We start from the raw sequence: 18,879 nt of genomic DNA, 5'->3' as shown, positions 1-18,879 counted from the left end.
GTGGGGTGACTTTCTCCTTCTTCTGTGATGACTTTTTGGAGGCACAGGTCACCCTGCCACATCTTCACGGTTACTTATACCCACTCACCTCCAAGACTCTGCCACTGATGTATCGGTCACAAGTCTCACATTTAATGCCAAACTGGGCGTGGTAGTCAGACTCGCAGTATGGAACACCATCCCTGCAAGAAGAAGTTCACACAGGATGAGGAAGCTAGAGAGGACCAGTGAGGGTGCGCATGGCAGTTAGATTCAGGACCTGCAGCCTGTGGTGACTGAGCCAAAGTTCGATGCTCCTCCTTTAATAAACAATTTCATCTGTATGAAAGAATCATCTGACTGTGCTCCCAGATCAGTGTATGACAGGAAGCCTCCTGGGACCACCTCCTGTGTGCTCCATTTTTACCCAATGCTTATCACTTGGCGGACAGTGATAAGATTGTTATCTCTTATTCTTATACTACCCCCTATGACTAATAGCCACTAACATTTCTTGCTGGTGTGTGCCGGGCTCTTTGATGGTGTTTGATGAACAACACTTTGAGTCAGAATTATTAGTATCCCCATTGTGTAGGTGAGAAAACCCAAGCATAGAACACTTTAGTAACTTGTCCCAGGCCACCCAGGATGACCTAGAGCTGGGATTCAAACCCAGGTGGTCTGGTTTCTCACCCAGGTTGTCATGAGGATTAAAGAAGACAGGTCCGGTGTACCCTAGGGCTCAGGACAGTGCCTAGCCATACTGAGTACTCAGCAAATGGCAGCTGGAGGTCGCCATGATTGCTGAGAGGGGGTCTTTGAGGAGGACATTTGGTTCTCAATTCTCTAGGACTGATGTAGAGATAATTGGGGGCATCAGAGAGCTTAGCTTAGATTCTGGGCCCTGCCTCACTCTAATGACCAAGTCTGAACTCTGAGGAGAGAGAAACATTTCTTTCACTTTTGGGTGTAAGAGAACTTGGCTCAGACACTGAGAGACCTAAAGGAGAGGCACATCACTTTTCCATCTCGAAGCTGTTGCCCTGTTGAGGTTGCTGGGGGTCCACCCTGACAGAAGCAGCAGTGAGGACTCCTATCTGACCAAGGTCTGGAGGTGTGACTGTGCCCACAAGGCAAGGACTTGTTTGTGAGCCCTTGAGACAAACCTCCCCCAACCGTTTCAATTCCTCCCCCGCTCAATCAGGTTCTCACTCTGTGGGTGCGGGAGGATAGCTCTGCAGGGAGAAAAAGTCATTTGTTAGAAGGTGGATGTGACGAGCCAACAAGATTTGAGTATAAATGCCAACACAATCTCTTTTGGATCCATTGTTGGTGAGGCCTTGGGGAATTAGCAATACACAATTCTAAAAGAGGATGGTAAAATGAGTATTTACTGGGCGCTTATTGGGTGCTAAGCACAGATCTCTGAGCCCTTACACAACCCTTTGGGTAGATTATCTTCTCTCTATTTTTATAAATGAGGAAACTGAGACTCTGAGCAGTGGAGTCCCTTGCCAAGGTCACACAGGCTGGGCTTCTACCCTCGGCATCTGATGCCTGAGCCAGTGCCTCTGAGTCCCCTGCCACTCTGCCAGCAGCCAGGTAAGGGGCCCAGAGCTAGGCTGTAGAGATACCAGGTGTGGTAGGCAATCTGGGCTGGGCCTCCTTGAGAGGAGCGCTGAACAATCCCTTAAGTCCCTAGAGAATTCTGATTTAGGATTCCAGACTCAAGCACTCCTGGCCAGCAACGTACTAAAGGCACTCCTTGCTTGGCAGGCATAGAGGGGAATGCCAAACTCCTGCTAGCATGGCATCGAGAGCTCTTGGTGATGTGACCTCAACTCACCTATGCAGCCCAGGATCCGGCTTCACCTGGGCACATATTTGAGCTCCTATACAGGATGGAGATGTCCAACACTCACCTACCACCCTGGCCTTGCCCAGGCTGGCCATTTTGCCTAGAAACTCTCCTTCTTTGCATTTTTGAGTCTTACCCCCACCTTCCATGGAGCTCTCAGAGATTCAAGATTCTACTTCATGCTAGTTAGTAGTCATCTCTTTTTTCTCTGAATATTCACAGCCCTTTACTTGTTATCTTGGACACAGGCAGCTGTTGTTTGGCCAGCATCCATTTCCCTTCTGCTGGTAATAGTACCTCACCTGGATTTCCCTTTGGAAGCCACCCCTTCCCAGTTGAGGTCCCTGTGGGTCACCAGGGGCTACTCTCTGGCTCTAAGGTTCAGATCCTCTGGGTCAGTGATTGGTCAGGAATGGGCATGTGACCTAACAGTGGCCAAATCAGAGGCAGCCCTGGGACGTTTGCTGGAGTTCCTGGGAAGGAGGCCTCTTCCTCTGCTAGGCTTGGTATGAAAGCCTGGAGTGTTGGCAATCTTCTTTGCTAGCACTTGGGGAGGACCAGGTTGAGAACTAATCCACCATGAAGACAGCAGAGAAAGACAGGGACAGAGAGAGAGAGAGAGAGAAAGAGAGAGAGAGAGAGAAAGAGAGACAGAAATATAGACAGAGAAAGACAGAGACTTCTGAAGTACTAATGACATCCTTAAGCCCCTGGATTCCTCCATGCCTGAAGCCAGTGTGCCTCTGGCCTTCCCATTTCTGTGAGTTAATAAACTCCTATTTTTGCTTTTAATTGAGTTGGAGTTGGGTTTTCTGTCGCTTAGGATCAAAAAGGTCTTAAAGAATAAAGCTTGTCTGGGCTCCTGATCACACATTCCCTGGTGTCATAATTCTTCATGAATGCAGCATATGTTTCCCATATTAGAATACAGTGTCTTGACAGGAGAAGCATGTGCGTTGCAGCTCTGTGTGCTTGCCACTGCCTGGCATCAGGCCAGAGGATGGCATCTAGAAGCGTCTGGGGTCATGTGGTATCAAAGCTGTGACAAAGGGTCTGTGCTGATAATTGCTTTTAGGTACTTGAGTATATAAATGTGGTCCCTGGGGCCTAGCAACAAGGGGACGCTTGTCTAATACTGCAGTGTGTGGGTCACTGGAGGTTGGCCTCTCTGGATACCTGTGCACCCATCACCTCCTCTCATTTCCATTAAATTCATTCAGCAACCATGTTACTGACTGTGGGTCAGGCGTGGCTCTCAGGGCAGGGGATATAGCAGTGATTAAAACAAAGCCCCTGTCCTGGTGGGGACAGAGATTAAACACTATTATTGGAGCAAGTTATTTACTCTCTCAAGTCTAAGTATTCAGGGGGGATCAATTCCTCAAAGGGGCAGTTATGAGGATTTAAAGTGATACAAAGTAGTGAGTTCCTTCTCCATAATTAAAGCACAATAAATGGTAGGTAGTATTACTAGCATTATTACAAAGTTACCAGGGATAAATATGTAATTATCAATGGTGGCAGCCTGTGTGAAGGAAACAAACAAGGTACTCTGAGGGCCCAAAATGGGGCAGTAAATGAGAGACGGCCGGAGGAGAAGGCATGGGGACCGAGACCAGAAGGGAGAGAAGGGCCAGCAGGTGTGTGAGGAACAGGGAGGGTGTCTCGGGCAGAGGGAACCCCCTTGGGAGGGTCCAACAGGGGAAAGAGGCTGCTGGGAAAGATGCCGTTTGGCCAGAGTGCAGTAGCAGATGGAAAGGAAGGGAGATGATGCTGGAGGTGGGCACGGGCTCGATGGGGCAGGCCCCACAGAATGCAGATGCCCAGGCAGCTGGGGCAGGAGCGGGGGGACCCACTTGCTGATGTACTCCCCGGTGAGGATGACGCTGCAGGTCTGGCACTTGAAGCAGCTGACGTGCCACTGCTTGTCCAGAGCCAGGAGTGACTGGCCATGCTTGATCTCCTCCTTGCACCCGGCACAGTCTGCAGAGACAAGAGGACACTGCTGAGTAAAGCACCCTGGGCCCTTTGACCCCTGCTATCTCAGGCTCACGTTGAGGAAACCCCTCCCTGAACACCAGTGTTCCCATAGTTGCTCCCACCCTGACACTGGCAGCTGCCCAGAGGCTCTCCCAGGGGAGAGGAAAGGCCACTGGAGCCCTGGCCTCTTGACAAGGGTTCTTGGTGTAGGGGAGAAAGAAAGACGTCCCTGCTTGTCATCAAGACCACATTGTTCACTGAAAGTGGACCCTGCGCTGCTTCCAGCCCTCCTCAAATTGCTAACTAAGCTCTGCTGCTGTCCATGACCTTGCCATCTGCAGTGTCAGCATCACCTGGAAGCTGACAGTGTGCAGCATCGCAGGCCCCACCCAGACCTCTTGAATTTTAACAAGACCTCCATGCAGAGTGAAGTTTAAGAAGCACTGCTCCTAGGGTTGGGCTAAGTATACATTTTTTCAAACTCTTAGGCTATATACTCAATGGCAAGGGCAGTGTTTATATTTTGTGGTTAAATCTATTCCTTTGCCTAGCACAGTGCTCAGCCCATAACAGGAACTCAAAGCATATTTACTGAATGTGTATGAATGAATGGGCCTGATGGTACCCAGGCAACAAAGAGAATTTCCACACCCACCCCTTCCCCATAGTGCTTCACACATTGAACATGTGCCTTCCCAGGTGGCAAGGATTATAGGGTCTGATAAGACTGTCCCAAACCAGAAAGGTGCTCTCACTCCCTGTCATGGTCACCCTGGAATGTGAGTTGGGGCCAACAGAATGTGGGCCAAGCCTAGCAACAGCTTGTTGCTCAATGAATGCCTGGAGAGGGTCCAGAAATGGAGCCAACATCCAAGGCACTTGGCAACTGCTGGGAATTCAGGCCTAGCCAACTGGATGACCCACTTTGGAGGAGGAAAGGGTCATGGGGCAAAGTTAACCAGAGGAAAAACTTCTCTGTTGGCTCCATAAGACAAATGCACACTTGGGAGTAGTGAGGAGAGCAGAAACTGCATGTAAAGTTAGGGGATGCTGGCTGGACAGCCCCCACATCCAGCTGGGAGACTGTCCTAGAAGAAAAGATGATGTGTCTGCAAATCTAGGAAGGGTGGTGGGTCTGGCCAGCTGTGCGGAGGGTCTGGGGCCCTGATGAAGTGTTTGTATGAGTCAGTTCCCACAGTACTCCGCCTCTTGGCTGTTGCATGCCTTTCTAACATCCCTTAGTACAAGTTGGGGGCAGAAAGGTCTCTACTTGCAAAATGCTTCAAGCCCCAGGCCTTCAGATGGGGGTTGGGAGAAGAAAGAGTTTTGGGATTTATCTCTCTTCCTTTCTATTCTCCTAGGGTAAGTCTATAAGTCTATTTGCACCCCCTGCCCAATAATTAGACTCCAGAATGCAATAGCTTAGAGAGGTCAGGTACCCCCTTCTCTTTTATAGATAGACAGGGATCTGAAATGACTTGTCCATGCTCAGTATAGATGAACCCAAGGACTGCAGACACCTGGTCAAGCTTTCTAGGCCACTAATACTGAACTTGTATCTCTGTGGGCCTCCCCAACAGGGCCTCAACATTCCACGGGGGTTCGGAGCTCACAGAGTATTTGGTCAAATATCCCACTCAATGCAGTAACCTACAGCATTCTTGACAAGTGGGCACTCCTCCTCTGCTTAATCACCTCCAGTAGTGGGCAGTTTAACCCCTCCTGAGGAAGGGGTGGTGAGGAAGTCCACTCTGCCCTTGGACAGGTATGATTATCATGACTGTCTTCTTTATGTGGAGCCGAGACTTGACTCCTGTGACTGCTCCCATTCTTATGCATCAAGAATAATCTACCTCTTTTCCCATATGACAGTTCTTTCAAAGAATTAAAGACAACTATAGTTTCTCTCTTCTTTATTCCTTACACTTTTTCTTGCTTGACAAGGTCATCCACTGATCAAATTCACTTGTGGATTCCACGGAGAAAGACATGTTATTGGTAAACAACACAATTCTCCATTTCTTCAAAAAAAAAAAACTTATTGCATAGCTGGATCCTTTCATGGCTACATTCTAGTAATGAAAATGAATCCTATCTCTTCAACTTTCAGTGGTACATCTGAGATGAATTTAGCCCCTTGAGTTAAGCTGTAGGAGATAGTACAGCACAGTGGTTAGAGGCTGGGTTGAGAGTTGGAGTGAGTGGTGGGAAGTTGGCCTAGGAGAGAATCCCAGCTCCTTCCCTTATGAATTGTGTGGTCTCTAAGCCCAGACTTACTCATCTGAATATCTTCCTTAAAACACTGGTGTGAAGGTTAATTAAAATCAGGCCCGTTAGGCCTTAGCACAATGCTTGGCCCATATGTATCCAATAAGTGGTTGTTGTCATTATTATTTCATATCCTCCTGTTTTTAACCCACATTCTGTGCATTACCCAATCTCTGTTCTGAAGTCAGGAGTGACAGTCTTTTTGTAGGGAAGCCTGCTGATTCTCTGTGAGAATTCTGGGACGTCTTCTCCATGTGGCTTTTCTTTTTATGTTATACTGCTGCTCCCCCATTATATCAGCTTCTTATTTATTAGGACCTTTTCTCCCTCTTCTTCCTCCTTTTACTCTTGACCACCAGTGGAGCCTCAGGCATGCCACCAGGGAGCCCGTGGGTCTGGTGTAATAAATAGAATCAGGAAAACCACACCCTGTTCCAAGTTGGTGTCTGCAGAGCCAGCTGTCCACTCCTCCATATGTTCCTCTCAATTCCAAAATTACAGTCTTCAGCTGGCAGAATGTATGATGCTACCACCTGTCCCTCACAGATCCCTCAGTTATAAACTGAGGCCTCCTAAAGACATTAGATAGTCATTTTTATCTTTTTTAGACTGTGTCATTCATTCTATTTAAATCAGCAAAAAGGAGTGGGTTTTGTGAGTCATAGCAAGCTCCGTACCTTGTTTTAGGCAACTAATCCAGGAAGACTAGACACTTCCCAAGTTGCAAGTCATGTCTCTGGTACAGGGTGTTAAGGGAATAGGATCTAAGGCCAGACTGGCTGCTCTCACATTCTAGTTCCATTATTCGTTATCTGGGTGACTTTGGGCAAGTCATTTATGCTCACTGAGTCTCAGTTTTCTCATCTATAAAATAATCACTCTTATCTCCCTCATAGGGTTGTTGTGATGATTAAATGAAATCTTCTGTAAAAAACACTTAGTGAGGTGCTTGACAATAGTAATAATCTATGTTAGTGGTGGTGATGGTGGTGGTGGTGGTATTGTTGGTGCTGACAGTGTTGGTGGTGATGATGATGACAGTGGTGATGGTGGTAATAATATTGGTGGTGATGGTGTTGATGCTGCTGGTGATGGTGATAGTGGTAATAGTGGTGATTATGCTAGTGTTGGTGATGGTGGTGGTGATTGTGTTGGTGGTGACAATGGTATTGATGGTGATGGTGGTCTTGGTCATAATGGTGATGAGGGTGGTGATGGTAGTGATGATGGTAGTGATCGTGTTGGTGGAGACACAGTGTTGGTGGTGATCGTGGTGGTGGTGTCAATGGTGTCGGTCATGATGATGGTGGTGATGGTGGAGAAGGTGATGGTGATGATGGTGGTGGTGGTGGTGGTACTGCTGCTACTGCATCTGATTGTTCTCAATGAGGTTTTTGCAGTATTTGGCAACAGTAACAGTTAATCAGTGTTAGCAATGATGGTGGTTATTGCGGTAGTAATGATGGAGGTGATGGTGGTGGTGGGGATGATGGTAGTGATCGCGTTGTTGGTGACGGTGTTGTTGGTGGTGATGATGGTGGTGGTATTGATGGTATTGTTCATGATGATGGTAGTGATGGTGAAGATAGTGGTGGTGATGATTGTGGTGATGATGGTAGTAGTGATAATAATGATAATGGTGGTGGTGTTAGTGATGATGATGGTGAGGGTAGTGGTGTGACGGTGATGGCAATGGCAGTGATGGTGGTGATGTTAGTGATGATGATGGTTATGGTGGTGGTGTGATGGCAATGGTGGTGATGTTAGTGATGATGGTGATGGTGGTGATATGATGGTGATGGCACTGGTGGGGCTGTTGCTGAGACTGCTGCTGATTCTTCTCACTGAGGTCTGTGCAGTGCCTGGAAATAGTAACAGTCAATCAGTGTTTGCAATGATGATGGTTATTGTGGTGGTGGTGATGGTGATGGTGGAGTTTCTGCTGCTACTGTTGCTGATTCTTCTCAGTAAGGCTGGTGAGGAAACATTTCTTCTACCTGTGGTAACAGAATTATTTTCTCTTGATAGTTCTTGAGTATTTTTCTTGGTCTTTTTGGAGTAGACACTGCTCCTGATTTTCCAAAATATTTTTATTTACTCTCCAGAGATGAAATGTCACACTTGTAGCTTAAAAATACTCAATTATTTTGTTCTTCTTTTCCTTTTCCATGATATGTTCTTTTTCTTAGCAATCTCTTAAACCTGGCTTTGGTTTCCTGTATCCCATGGGAGCTCAGAAGGCCTTCCAGCACCCCATCTAGTCAGGAGCTACTTTGCATTTGCAGCATGAATAGTGACCACCTTTGGAGAAAATACCTCTGTAAAACATATCACTGTAGATCCACGGATTGATGTCTTTACTTTGTGAATAACAAGATAAGCTATAATACTAAGTATGCCCCCACTGGAAACTGCCCAGGTGCTCATTTTCTCCTCTTGACTCACTTTTTCCTCACCTTCTTCCACCTCCTAAACATCCAAATTATGGTGGACACATTTGGGAGCCTTTCTTTGAAAACGCACTCACATGTGAGACTCCCACATTCAGCTGAAGAACTATCCCACCTAACACAGTCGGTGATAGGTGCAGCACAAATGCATACAGTAACACACAACCCAAACTAGGGGAAGTAACAACCGACCCAGGAGTCTTAATCGCAATCTCTTTTGGTGTGCTTTCTATATTAAACCTCCACACCAATATCATCCCTCACTCTGTATTTATAGAGCATTTTATACACTGCAATGCATCCTAGTTTGAGCCCCGAACTAATACATTTGCTTTCCCCAACACTCCCGTGAGGAAGATAGGAGATTCTATCCCTCTTTCATAACTGGGTAAACTGAGTCTCAGGGAGGCTTCGTGACTGCTTTGCAGCATGCAGAAGTTTGGCAGCCTCCCAACTCAGGCTCACTTCTCCCTCTCCTGCCTCACACATGGCCCCATCAGTCTCTGGGGTCCTCAGCACTGGCCACAGGGTCGTGGTCCCACATCCCAGCCTCCTTGTTTTTCTGTCACTCTGGATGATGCTTTCAAGGAGCTGTGAAGGATAACACTGTATGCACTCAGCCACCTTGACATGGAAACCTGGTTGGAGCAGCGATCTATTCTTGAGCATCATCAAGGACGCCAAGGGAAGGGCTGTGCACATTCCAGGAACAGATCCGATTTGGCTGAAAGGAAGAGGAGGCAAAGAAGGGAGCCTTCTCACGGTGTTTCTCCTCAGCTCACCACAGCTGGACGGACTCCAGAGAAGCCCCTGGGAGCTAAGCCCTGCTGACTCGGGGTGATCTCTGCTCACTCCCTCTGGCTGGATGCAGCCCAGCATGCTGACTCTGCTGGTACCATGGCCAACAGCACCCTGCACCCGCACAGTGATGCAGCACAGGAGGCTAATGGGTTTTCATTGATTCTCTTGTCCAGGCCAGTGAGAGTGTCATATAACATGAAAGAACACTGGAGCCTAGTGTGGCTTACCAAGACCCAGGGGGCTAGGTCTATGTGTGCGTGGGCACGTGCAGCAGCAGTCTGCCAAGGGCATCTGGGAACAATGATTGAGACATCTTATCGCTAGGCACACTTGAGTGGGATGGACATCCCACAAATTAGAATGACCATTCTGAGGCGCGCTCCTGGTCCTCAGTTTCCCTCCAAATCTGTGGTTGGTGATAAAACATAACATTCATCATGGCATGACAGATGCTTCCTTTATCCCTAGATGGTGGTTCTGAATCTCAGGAACAGCAAATGAATCACCCAGGAAGCTCACTAGGAATGTTGATTCCTAGGTTCCATCCCTAGAGGTGCAGGGTGAGCCCAGACATTTGCAGTTTTACAAGTCCCACAGTGAAGCTGATGCAGTGGTCTATGGGACCCTCTAAGAGGCACTAACACGGTTCTTGTGGTTTGCTCCCAGGGCACCCCATACTACCTCTTCTGTAAGCCATGTCCGCCAATTCTTATTAGTGGAGTCAGTAAAAATTCAGAGCCACTGGTGAAAAAACATTTGATCAGCCCTATTGAGGTATCTGTGGGACATAAGATCAGGAACTCAGCTTGTCCCAGAGGAGACATACCATGTGGCAAATATGTGGCACTGGCTACCACTGTTTATGGCCAGGCAGCCCCTCTTCTCTGCATTGTTCTTGTGAAACTTGTGAGTCTGGGCCACATATCAACAGGGTCATGATGCAGGAGGCCTCCAGGTCGCGAACCTCTCCTACTTCCCTCCAGGCCTGTGGGAGCAGTTGGCAGTGCTGGGAAAGGGGAGCCCAGGGAGATCACACCCATGGACAGGGAGATACCCATGGGGAGGACTCACGGCTTGGTCCACGAATCTTGATGGGCTTACTGCTGGCCATGGACTGGGAGCACGTTTGGCACACACATTCTTTACCGCTGAAGGTCACCTTGTCTCCAATGGGGAAAGGCTTCCTGCAAGTGGGATGAGGGAGAAATTCAACACACCGTCTTCTGAGGGATTCTGTAGCTGACCACACATGTGCTCAAAGCACTTTGGTAACACATACAGCTTGACTTCTAGAGCACCACGCAAATTCAAATGCTGTTCACAGTGACAGGCCAACTAAACTGTTCAATTAGGGGCCTGGTGGCGAGAACTGGAGCCCAGTTGGGGTGTTTGTGTATTTTGGGCAGATCATGATGCTTATCTGAGCTTACATGTGTGGGTTGTAAGAAGCAGAGGTTACTAACTCCTCATATACTTGTTCTCTCTCCTGGAAGGACTTTTTCCATCCCAATTTGATCTATTCCCATATGTCAAGGATTCATTCAACTCCCAAACTTACCAAAATTTCTTCCTTTTACTACTCAGGCATTTTTCAAAATCCCCCTTTCCAATAGGAAGTTTGTAAGTCTGTAAATAATCTCTTCCTCTCCTCCTCCGGATTTATTCAGTTTCCACAGCTGAGGAGTCTCAAATTGGTACAGGCTCTGCCTCCCCAACTAAATTATGAACCGTGTACAGAATCCCGGGCACCACCACGCCCACTGTTGAGCTGCTCTCGCCCATGCAGTGGGATGCCTGTTATAAGGACTCTGGGCACAGCACCTAACATTGGCTCCCAGGGGCTCCATTGCCCTTGTATCAGCACTGTGGCACAACGGAGGGAGCACTGGGTCAAGAGTCGGGGGAGCTGTGTTCTTATCGTGGCTCAGCCACTACCTTGTGGTAGAAAGACATCGCGTGATCTTGGGGAGTCACCTCATCTCTCTGGGGCTCGACAGAAACCTCATCTTGTACCATAGGAACCCTCTATGCTAACCTCTCATGGGTCTGGGATTCCAGGGCTCAGGGCTCAGGTTTTAAGAGCCGAGTAGATGAATGAATTCCATGAGAGGATTACGTTTTCTTACACACTGTGTCATTAGTCTCAATCAGAAACTCTAGTTATTCTAACTGGTAAGTGACTGATGGTTATTTTGTGGGGAGAATAATTAATCTATACATTCCTTTCCCAATTAAAAAAATACATATATACTCCAATCATGCTTTACTTATGATGTAATCAGAGCTATCCATTAACATTTAATGTATTTGTGGGCAGGGCTGAGCTTTCTTCATTTTTTCATCTCCTTAATGTGTTGCTTGGCATTCAGTGAAGTCTTAATGTACACTTGCTGAATTAACAAGTGATGGAGATGCAGAGGGTGAAGCAGGAGGCAGTGATGAGCTCTCCATCCCAAGAGATGTCCCGAGAGCAGGTAGATGACTATCATCATGATAATGAAAGGAATAATAAAAACAGACACTCTCACATACTGGTCACTGAGCTAATGTCTTTGCATCATTATCTCATTAATCTTCAAGAAAACCCCGTGAGGTTGGATTGGCTTTGACCTCCATTTTACTGGTGGAGAAACTGAGGCTTACAGAGGTGGGGGTCACTTGCCAGGGTCACTCCAACAGCATGAAGTGGTGCCAGGATGATGGAGGAAGGCTATGAACAGACATCCCTGTCCCACCTGTGGATGAGGGTGTGGGAGGCTGGGCCTGATCCACAGTTTCCAAACTGAGTTCTGAGAGACTCAGTGGTTTCTTTGGGGGCCTTTTGAGAGGAATTGGGAGGCTGATTTTGGAGGTACAGATCCTCACTCTGCCTATCACAGGACAAACCAGTGTTTTAGATCAGATTGTATTTTATAAGAAAGATTCAGATGCAACAGTGTTTGAAAACCACTGGCCCATCAGATCCCTCCACACCTGAGGTTCCAGAAATCTAAGTGCCCAGCATAAACCTTGTACACCCCAGAATTTCCTGGAAAAAGCCAGGTCTTCCCCTGCCCCGGGGGCTTATGCAGAGGGTCCCAGTCCCTGCTGGTCACCCGCTCACCTGCACAAGCTGCACACGAAGCACTTGGGGTGGTAGGTGCGGCCCAGGGCGGAGATGACTTCGCCTGTGATGAAGTCCCGGCAGCTGTCACAGCGGGTGCCATAGAGTTGCTGGTAGTCCTGGGTGCAGATGTACTCCTGGTTCTTGAAGAAGAAGCCTGACTGGGCCAGGCCACAGCCACATACTTGGGGAAACAAGGAGGAAAGCAAGGAGGAAAACAACGGCAGGTTGAGTGCAGGGAGGGTCTGCAAGCAGAAGGTCCTCATCGGGGGAAATGCTGGTGTCTGACTGTGTCATGAGTGGCTACAGAATGGTAACATGTCAGACTTCACAGGCCTTTGGGGCCAGAATTCCTTAAAGAATGGCCAGTAGGCCACTAGCATCAGTATCACCCTGAGAGCTTCTTACAATCCAGATGCCTGGGCCTGAATCAGACTTCCTGGAACTGAGGCCGGGACATCTGCATTTGAACAGCACTCCCCAACCCCACTAGGTTGTCTCTGATGCACACTAAGAAGCACTGATGTGTACATTCCTCCTAATACACAAATGAAAAGTTTAAGCTGTGCAGCTCACGCAAGGCTGTCCAGCTGGTGGAAATATGAATGTAATAAAAGAACCACTCAGTTAAACATTTCCTGGGTACTTCCTATGTGCATGATTCTGTGCCAGGTGAAGAGCAGTGTGGGGACCATATGCTCCAAATCCCAACCTGGAGATACCTTCGGATGGCAATGGGATGGATGATTTGAAGTCTAGAATCTGTGCTCACCATAGCCATAAGGAGTGAGGGGTGTCTATTCCCAGGCAGGAATAATAAAACACAATCCCTGAATTTCAAAGAGCTAAAAATGCTGCAGAGAGAAGATCATATAGAAAAAAATGTCCCATATCGTCGGTGACGGGCCACAGAGCCAGTGCAAGCAGTAAGGACTGTGAATGAGGTAGAAGAAAGAAGCCTTGTCGGTTGCAAGGGATCATGGGAGGCTTTTCAGAGGAGGTAGCATCTGAGTTGAACACTAAAGGAACAGAATGAGCCAAAGCACAGAGGCAGGAAGGTGCAAGTGATATTTGATTTGTGTGAAGGCTAGACGTAGGGGTGGTGTTTGTAGGAAGTGGTGAGAAGTAATGCAGGAAAAGATTGTTCAGACCAGTTGGAGGAAGGCCTGGATCCAGTTTAAGAAGATTAGGTTTTGTAGGATACTGAGGAGCCATGGATGTTTTTTTCCCTAGTTTAGAAAAATATAGAAAAATATCTCAAACGTATATAAAAATGGGAGAAGACTGTAATAATTCTCCATCACTCAGCTGCAAAAATGATCAATTGCACTGATGGCTTTTGAACAGAGATGCAATAGGATTTTACAAGGCGTTTCATAAAGTCTCTTGGAATATTCTTTTGGATAATAGGGATAAATAAATGTAGGACAAAATAGAAAAACAAGTAGATTTTTAGGTGTTTGAACAATTGAATTATGTGAGATCCACCCCGACTTAGAAATACGAGATTTTCCTGTAAGGAGTTAAGTTGTGACATGAACACATGATGGGCAGAGCAGAAAGATGCAAAATTTCTTCCAAGGGAATAAATGGCTCGCAGGGCCACCAGAGCTGTAGTAACCCACTGAATGTACCGATCAGCTAAAGCAAGGATGTGCCAGCCAGGAAGGGGGCTGGTTAGCAATCAGTGGAAGGCAACTGGGGGGCCCATTTAAATCCTGTCACCAGCTCCCCTGGTTCTGAGGCTGCTGTCTGATGGACTGACTTTCCACCTAGATTGCCTCTGAGAGGCCAGGTGCTGGCCAGGCCACCATGAAACAGTCCAATTCAAGGTCACATCTCTTGTCTACATTGATGAACAGGTATTCTGGCTTTCTACATCAGTTTCCTGAGGACTTGGTTAGTACAAGTCAGCTTTCTCAAGGGTGATCAATGATGGGAAAACCAATAAGATAGTTACCAAGCCTGTAAGTCTGAAGAGTCAGCCTGGAACTGAGTGAAAACACCCCAGCAAATACTACCTCACCTTTAACACAGAAAGTTGTTTCACAAAAGCAGCCAGGTTAAAAATAAGAGAGAGTGCCAGGTCAATGCCAGGAATATTTCATAAGTGTTTGTTCACCTCTGGGGACTGGAGGCTTAAAGGGTGAGGCTGAGTGAGGAGGAGGCAGCTTCAGAAGTCACTGCATGCGGGGAACAGCTCAGGACAGTGGGAGACACAATGGTCTGAGGGTCAGACCACCCAACCTCTGGTCTCATCACTGCCACTGAGTAGAACTGCCATGCTGTAAGTCTATGAGAAGAAAAGCTTCCTTTAGGGCTTACTCTACACCTAAACATTTTAAACTCAGTGTGGAGCATTGCTTGTGACCCCTGACTCCACCCCTATGAAGAGGCAGGAGTATGGTGGAGACGGTGGTGGTGGCAGAAATTTGGGAAGGGTTCATCTTCCATCAGGCATTATGAAAATTCATCACATGAAACCATGTCTGTCTCATGAGCAGGCAAAGCCAGAGCACAGGCTGTTCTGGGCCGTGCAGGTGGTGGAGCAATTGACTTCATGGCTGTGGAATCAATTAGGTCATGGCCTACAACCTCACTGGAAACAGCTCCTGTTTTTTCCCTTTTTTTTTTTTTTCTCCTTTGTCTCCCTTGCCAACTCCACCCCCAGAGCCACCTCTCCCAGTGGAGAAATCCAGGCGACCGTAGGAAAACTTGGAACAATCAGTCCTCCATTTCTCCCAAGGAACTGAAGGAGGAAGTTTTTGGTAGAAAGGATGTAAAGGTTGATAAGTCTCTCAGGGGTTCCTGGAAATACAGCGGGGAGCACAGGGATGGAAGGCAAGCTGGACCAGCATGACAGATGGATCTGAGGCTGAGTGGAGCCAGACATTCAAATAACAGGAAAGCCACGGAGAGGGTTTGCAGTACGGAACTGATGTGGAATGAATATACCTGGGGCAGTCGTTATTCTGTGAATCAAAAAAACGAAGTCTACCAATTAAAAACAGCAGACCATATGGATTAACAATGGAATGGAATATTGAACGTTAAAACTGCTTTGAGCAAATCCAGTATAAATGCTCAATGTAAATATAAGGCCCAGAAGGAGGGCTTGCACACAGCCCCGGAATGTGTCAGTGAACAATGTGCTATTTTGTAGGTTACTGGACCTTTGTCTGTGGTCCTGTTCTAGCACTCAAGTGCTGGGAGATGTTGAAAAAGTTACCCCAGCTCTCTGGAGCTCATTTGTAAGATGAAGGGGCTGGGTGGTTAACTGAGGACACACCTAGATCAGAAAGTCCAAGACTCTGTGATACAATTTTAGTGATTTTCAGCTTTTCGAATGAGACTGGATTTTATGGAATTTCAAAATCCAAGAGTTAGAAGGGTCCCTGAGGGTGATCTAATTCATTATTTAGAACATTTCATTGTGACATATACTATACATAGAGAAAATGTATAAAATGTATATGTACGGTTTAAAGAATAGTAAAATAACTCCCATGCACCCACTACTGAGTTTATGAAACAGAACACCGCCAATTCCTTAGAAGCCTCTCCTCTCCCTAACAGCACCTCTGTCCCATACTGTCCCTAATTATGTGTTTACCATTCCCTTGCTTTACTTTATAGTTTTACACCTGTGATGTATCCATCAACAATATTTTGTTTAGTCTGACCTGTTTTTGAGCTTTATGTTGATGGAGTCATACGGCAATTGTCCCATACCTGCTTCATTCCCTCAGTATTGTGGGTTGAGATTCATCCACATCAATGCACGTAACTGCTGTTCACTCATTTTCACTGCTGTGCTGTATTCCATTGCCTGAATACATCACAGTTGGTCTACTCCACTGCTGAAGGGCATTTGAGCTACTTGCAGTTTTTTGTGGGGTAATGGCTCACTGTTTTCCAAAGAGCTTTTCCTATTTACCTTCCCACCAGCAGTTCCCACTGATACATATCATCAACAGTATTTAGTAACATCTGACATATTTGGTCAACTTAGTGGATGTGAAATGATGCCATTTATAATTTTGTGATTTCAAATTTCATTTGCCTAATGATTAATGAAATTGAGAATTTTTTTCAAGTGTTAAAATACCTGCTAATGTTTTTTGCTCATTTTTTAAATTTTAGACTTGTAGAAATTCTTAATATATTTTGGAAATCAATCCTTTTTCAGTCATTTATTACAAATATCTTCTGCAATTTGAGGCTTGCTTTTTGCTCGCCTTTTCTTGTTTTTGGATGAACCAAAGTTCTCAGTTTTTATGTTGCTGAATTTGTGAATCTTTTCCTTTATGGATTGCCCTTTCTGTGTCATGTTTCAGAAATTATTCTCTACCCTGAAATCCTAAAAGATATCTCCTATATTGTCTTCTAAAAATTTTATTGAGCTGCCTTTCATAGTAAAACTGTTAATCTACCTGGAATTGACTTTAGGGAATGATATACAGTAGGGATCTGATTTTCTCCCACATGGATAATTAATCATCTCAGCATCATTTATTAAGCAGTCTAATCTTTCCCCACTGATCTGCAAAAAGCAAGTTTCCATATATATGGAAGTTTGTGTTTAGTTCTATATTCAGTTCCATTGGTCTATTGATCTCTCCTTAATCCAAGATCACATGGTCTTAATAGGTTTTAATAACAAATGATGATATCTGGTAGGACAGGCCCTCTTACTTTGTTGTTCTTTAGGAATGCTTTGATTATGCCTGGCCTTTGTCAAGAATAGAATTTTAACTGATTTCTTAATTTCTATGGAAAGCCTTACAGAATGTATTAGAATTGTTTTGAATATATAGTTCAACCAGAGTAGAACTGTCATCTTTTTGATATTTCTATCTTTCTATCAGAGAACTTAGCATATTAAAAAATTATTTAGGTCTTTAATGTCTTTCTTATGATATTCTATAAATTTAACAATTTTATAATTTTTATCTTATACAACTTTATAAAATTTATTTCTAAATTAAATTTTTTTTCTTGTTCAGGTAAATGGTGTCTTGATTGTTAATGGTGAATACAAATGCAATTTTTTTCTATATTTATTCTGTATTTAGTAACCTTAATAAACTCTTATTGACTTTCTTTTTAGTATTATTATTTCAGAATGTATCTCTAAAATATTAGGATTCTTTAAAAAAGTCAACCACGATAATCTAAAAGCATTGAAAATAATGTCTATTAAGGCATTATCAAGTCAGTGAGTTCAAGTTTTTCCAGTTATCCCATTCTTGTTTTCTTTTCTTTTTTTTGTTTTAGTGATTAGTTGTTTGAATAAAAATCTATCAAGGTTCACACATTGCATTTGTTTGATGTACCTCTTAAGTCCCTTAATTGCTATTTTTCCTTCTTATTTTCTCCTTGCAATGTATTTATTAAAGACACTGAGTCACTTCTGCAGTTTGGATTTCGCTGATTGTACCCCTATGTTGTTAATTAATCTCTTTTACATTTTCTATAAATGGTGGTTATATCTAGAAACTTGAAATTCAGGTCTGATTATTTTTTTCTTTTTAGGAATAATCCTACATTGATGTTCTGCACTTCTATGATTTGGGGTGGTGGTGTTGGTGAGTAGAAATGGCTACTGATGATCATTGCTAGATACATTATTTCATTACAGCTTTGCAAAATTAAAATATTCTAATGATTTAATTCTTCATTTATTGGGTGGAGTGTTTCTTTTTCTTTTTTTTTTTTTATTTTTTGTGAGACGGAGTCTCGCTCTGTCGCCCAGGCTGGAGTGCAGTGGCGCGATATCGGCTCACTGCAAGCTCCGCCTCCCGGCTTCACGCCATTCTCCTGCCTCAGCCTCCCGAATAGCTGGGACTACAGGCGCCCATAGGTGGAGTGTTTCTGTAGATAGAAAATTTCATCAACCCTTGCTTACAGTTAAGTACTGTACAGTTTGTACAATAGGTTAAAGTTTTGATTCTTTGCCCATATTATTTGTTTCAAAATAATTATTTCACCAGCATTATCTAAAAGTGACCAACGGGTTCTTTTCCTTTCTCCTTATTATAAACTAATTTTCTTATTGATTTTACTAAATTGTAGATTATTTTGGGTTTTCTCTGCAGACAATTATATAATCTAAAAATAATTACATTTTTTTTTCTTTTCAAACCATGTAACTTTTATTTCTATATCTTGCTGAATTGTCTAGGATCCTCCAGACCAAATGTTGAACAGAAGTCATGACAGTAAGCACCTCTATCTTGTTCCTGATCTTAACGAGAATGCCTTCAGCATTTTACCATTAAATGTTTCCTTTATATATTTTGTATACATAATCTATCAGTTATGACAGCTTTCTTCAATTCCTCCTAGTTTTAAAAATTACTAGGTATACGGGAGGCTGAGGCAGGAGAACGGCATGAACCCGGGAGGCGGAGCTTGCAGTGAGATGAGATCGCTCCACC

General features: G+C 45.1%; 1 protein-coding gene across 8 annotated transcripts in view; it reads right to left on the bottom strand.

Annotated features, from left to right (window-relative positions):
- Positions 1-18,879, bottom strand: part of ABLIM3 (actin binding LIM protein family member 3) — a 118,940-nt gene that overhangs the window by 48,849 nt on the left and 51,212 nt on the right. For all 8 annotated transcript variants that reach the window (XM_025387506.1, XM_025387510.1, XM_025387512.1 and 5 more), the window contains 4 exons: positions 12,440-12,623; positions 10,408-10,520; positions 3,694-3,820; positions 89-182 (listed from right to left, as the gene is read on the bottom strand). In XM_025387506.1, the coding sequence (XP_025243291.1) occupies positions 89-182; positions 3,694-3,820; positions 10,408-10,520; positions 12,440-12,623 (518 nt within the window). The remainder of the gene's footprint in view (positions 1-88; positions 183-3,693; positions 3,821-10,407; positions 10,521-12,439; positions 12,624-18,879) is intronic.

The sequence above is a fragment of the Theropithecus gelada genome, chromosome 6 (assembly GCF_003255815.1).
Source record: "Theropithecus gelada isolate Dixy chromosome 6, Tgel_1.0, whole genome shotgun sequence".
Lineage (NCBI taxonomy): Eukaryota > Metazoa > Chordata > Mammalia > Primates > Cercopithecidae > Theropithecus > Theropithecus gelada.
The sequence above is the reverse complement of the archived record's forward strand: the minus strand, read 5'-3'. Positions and strand labels throughout refer to the sequence as shown.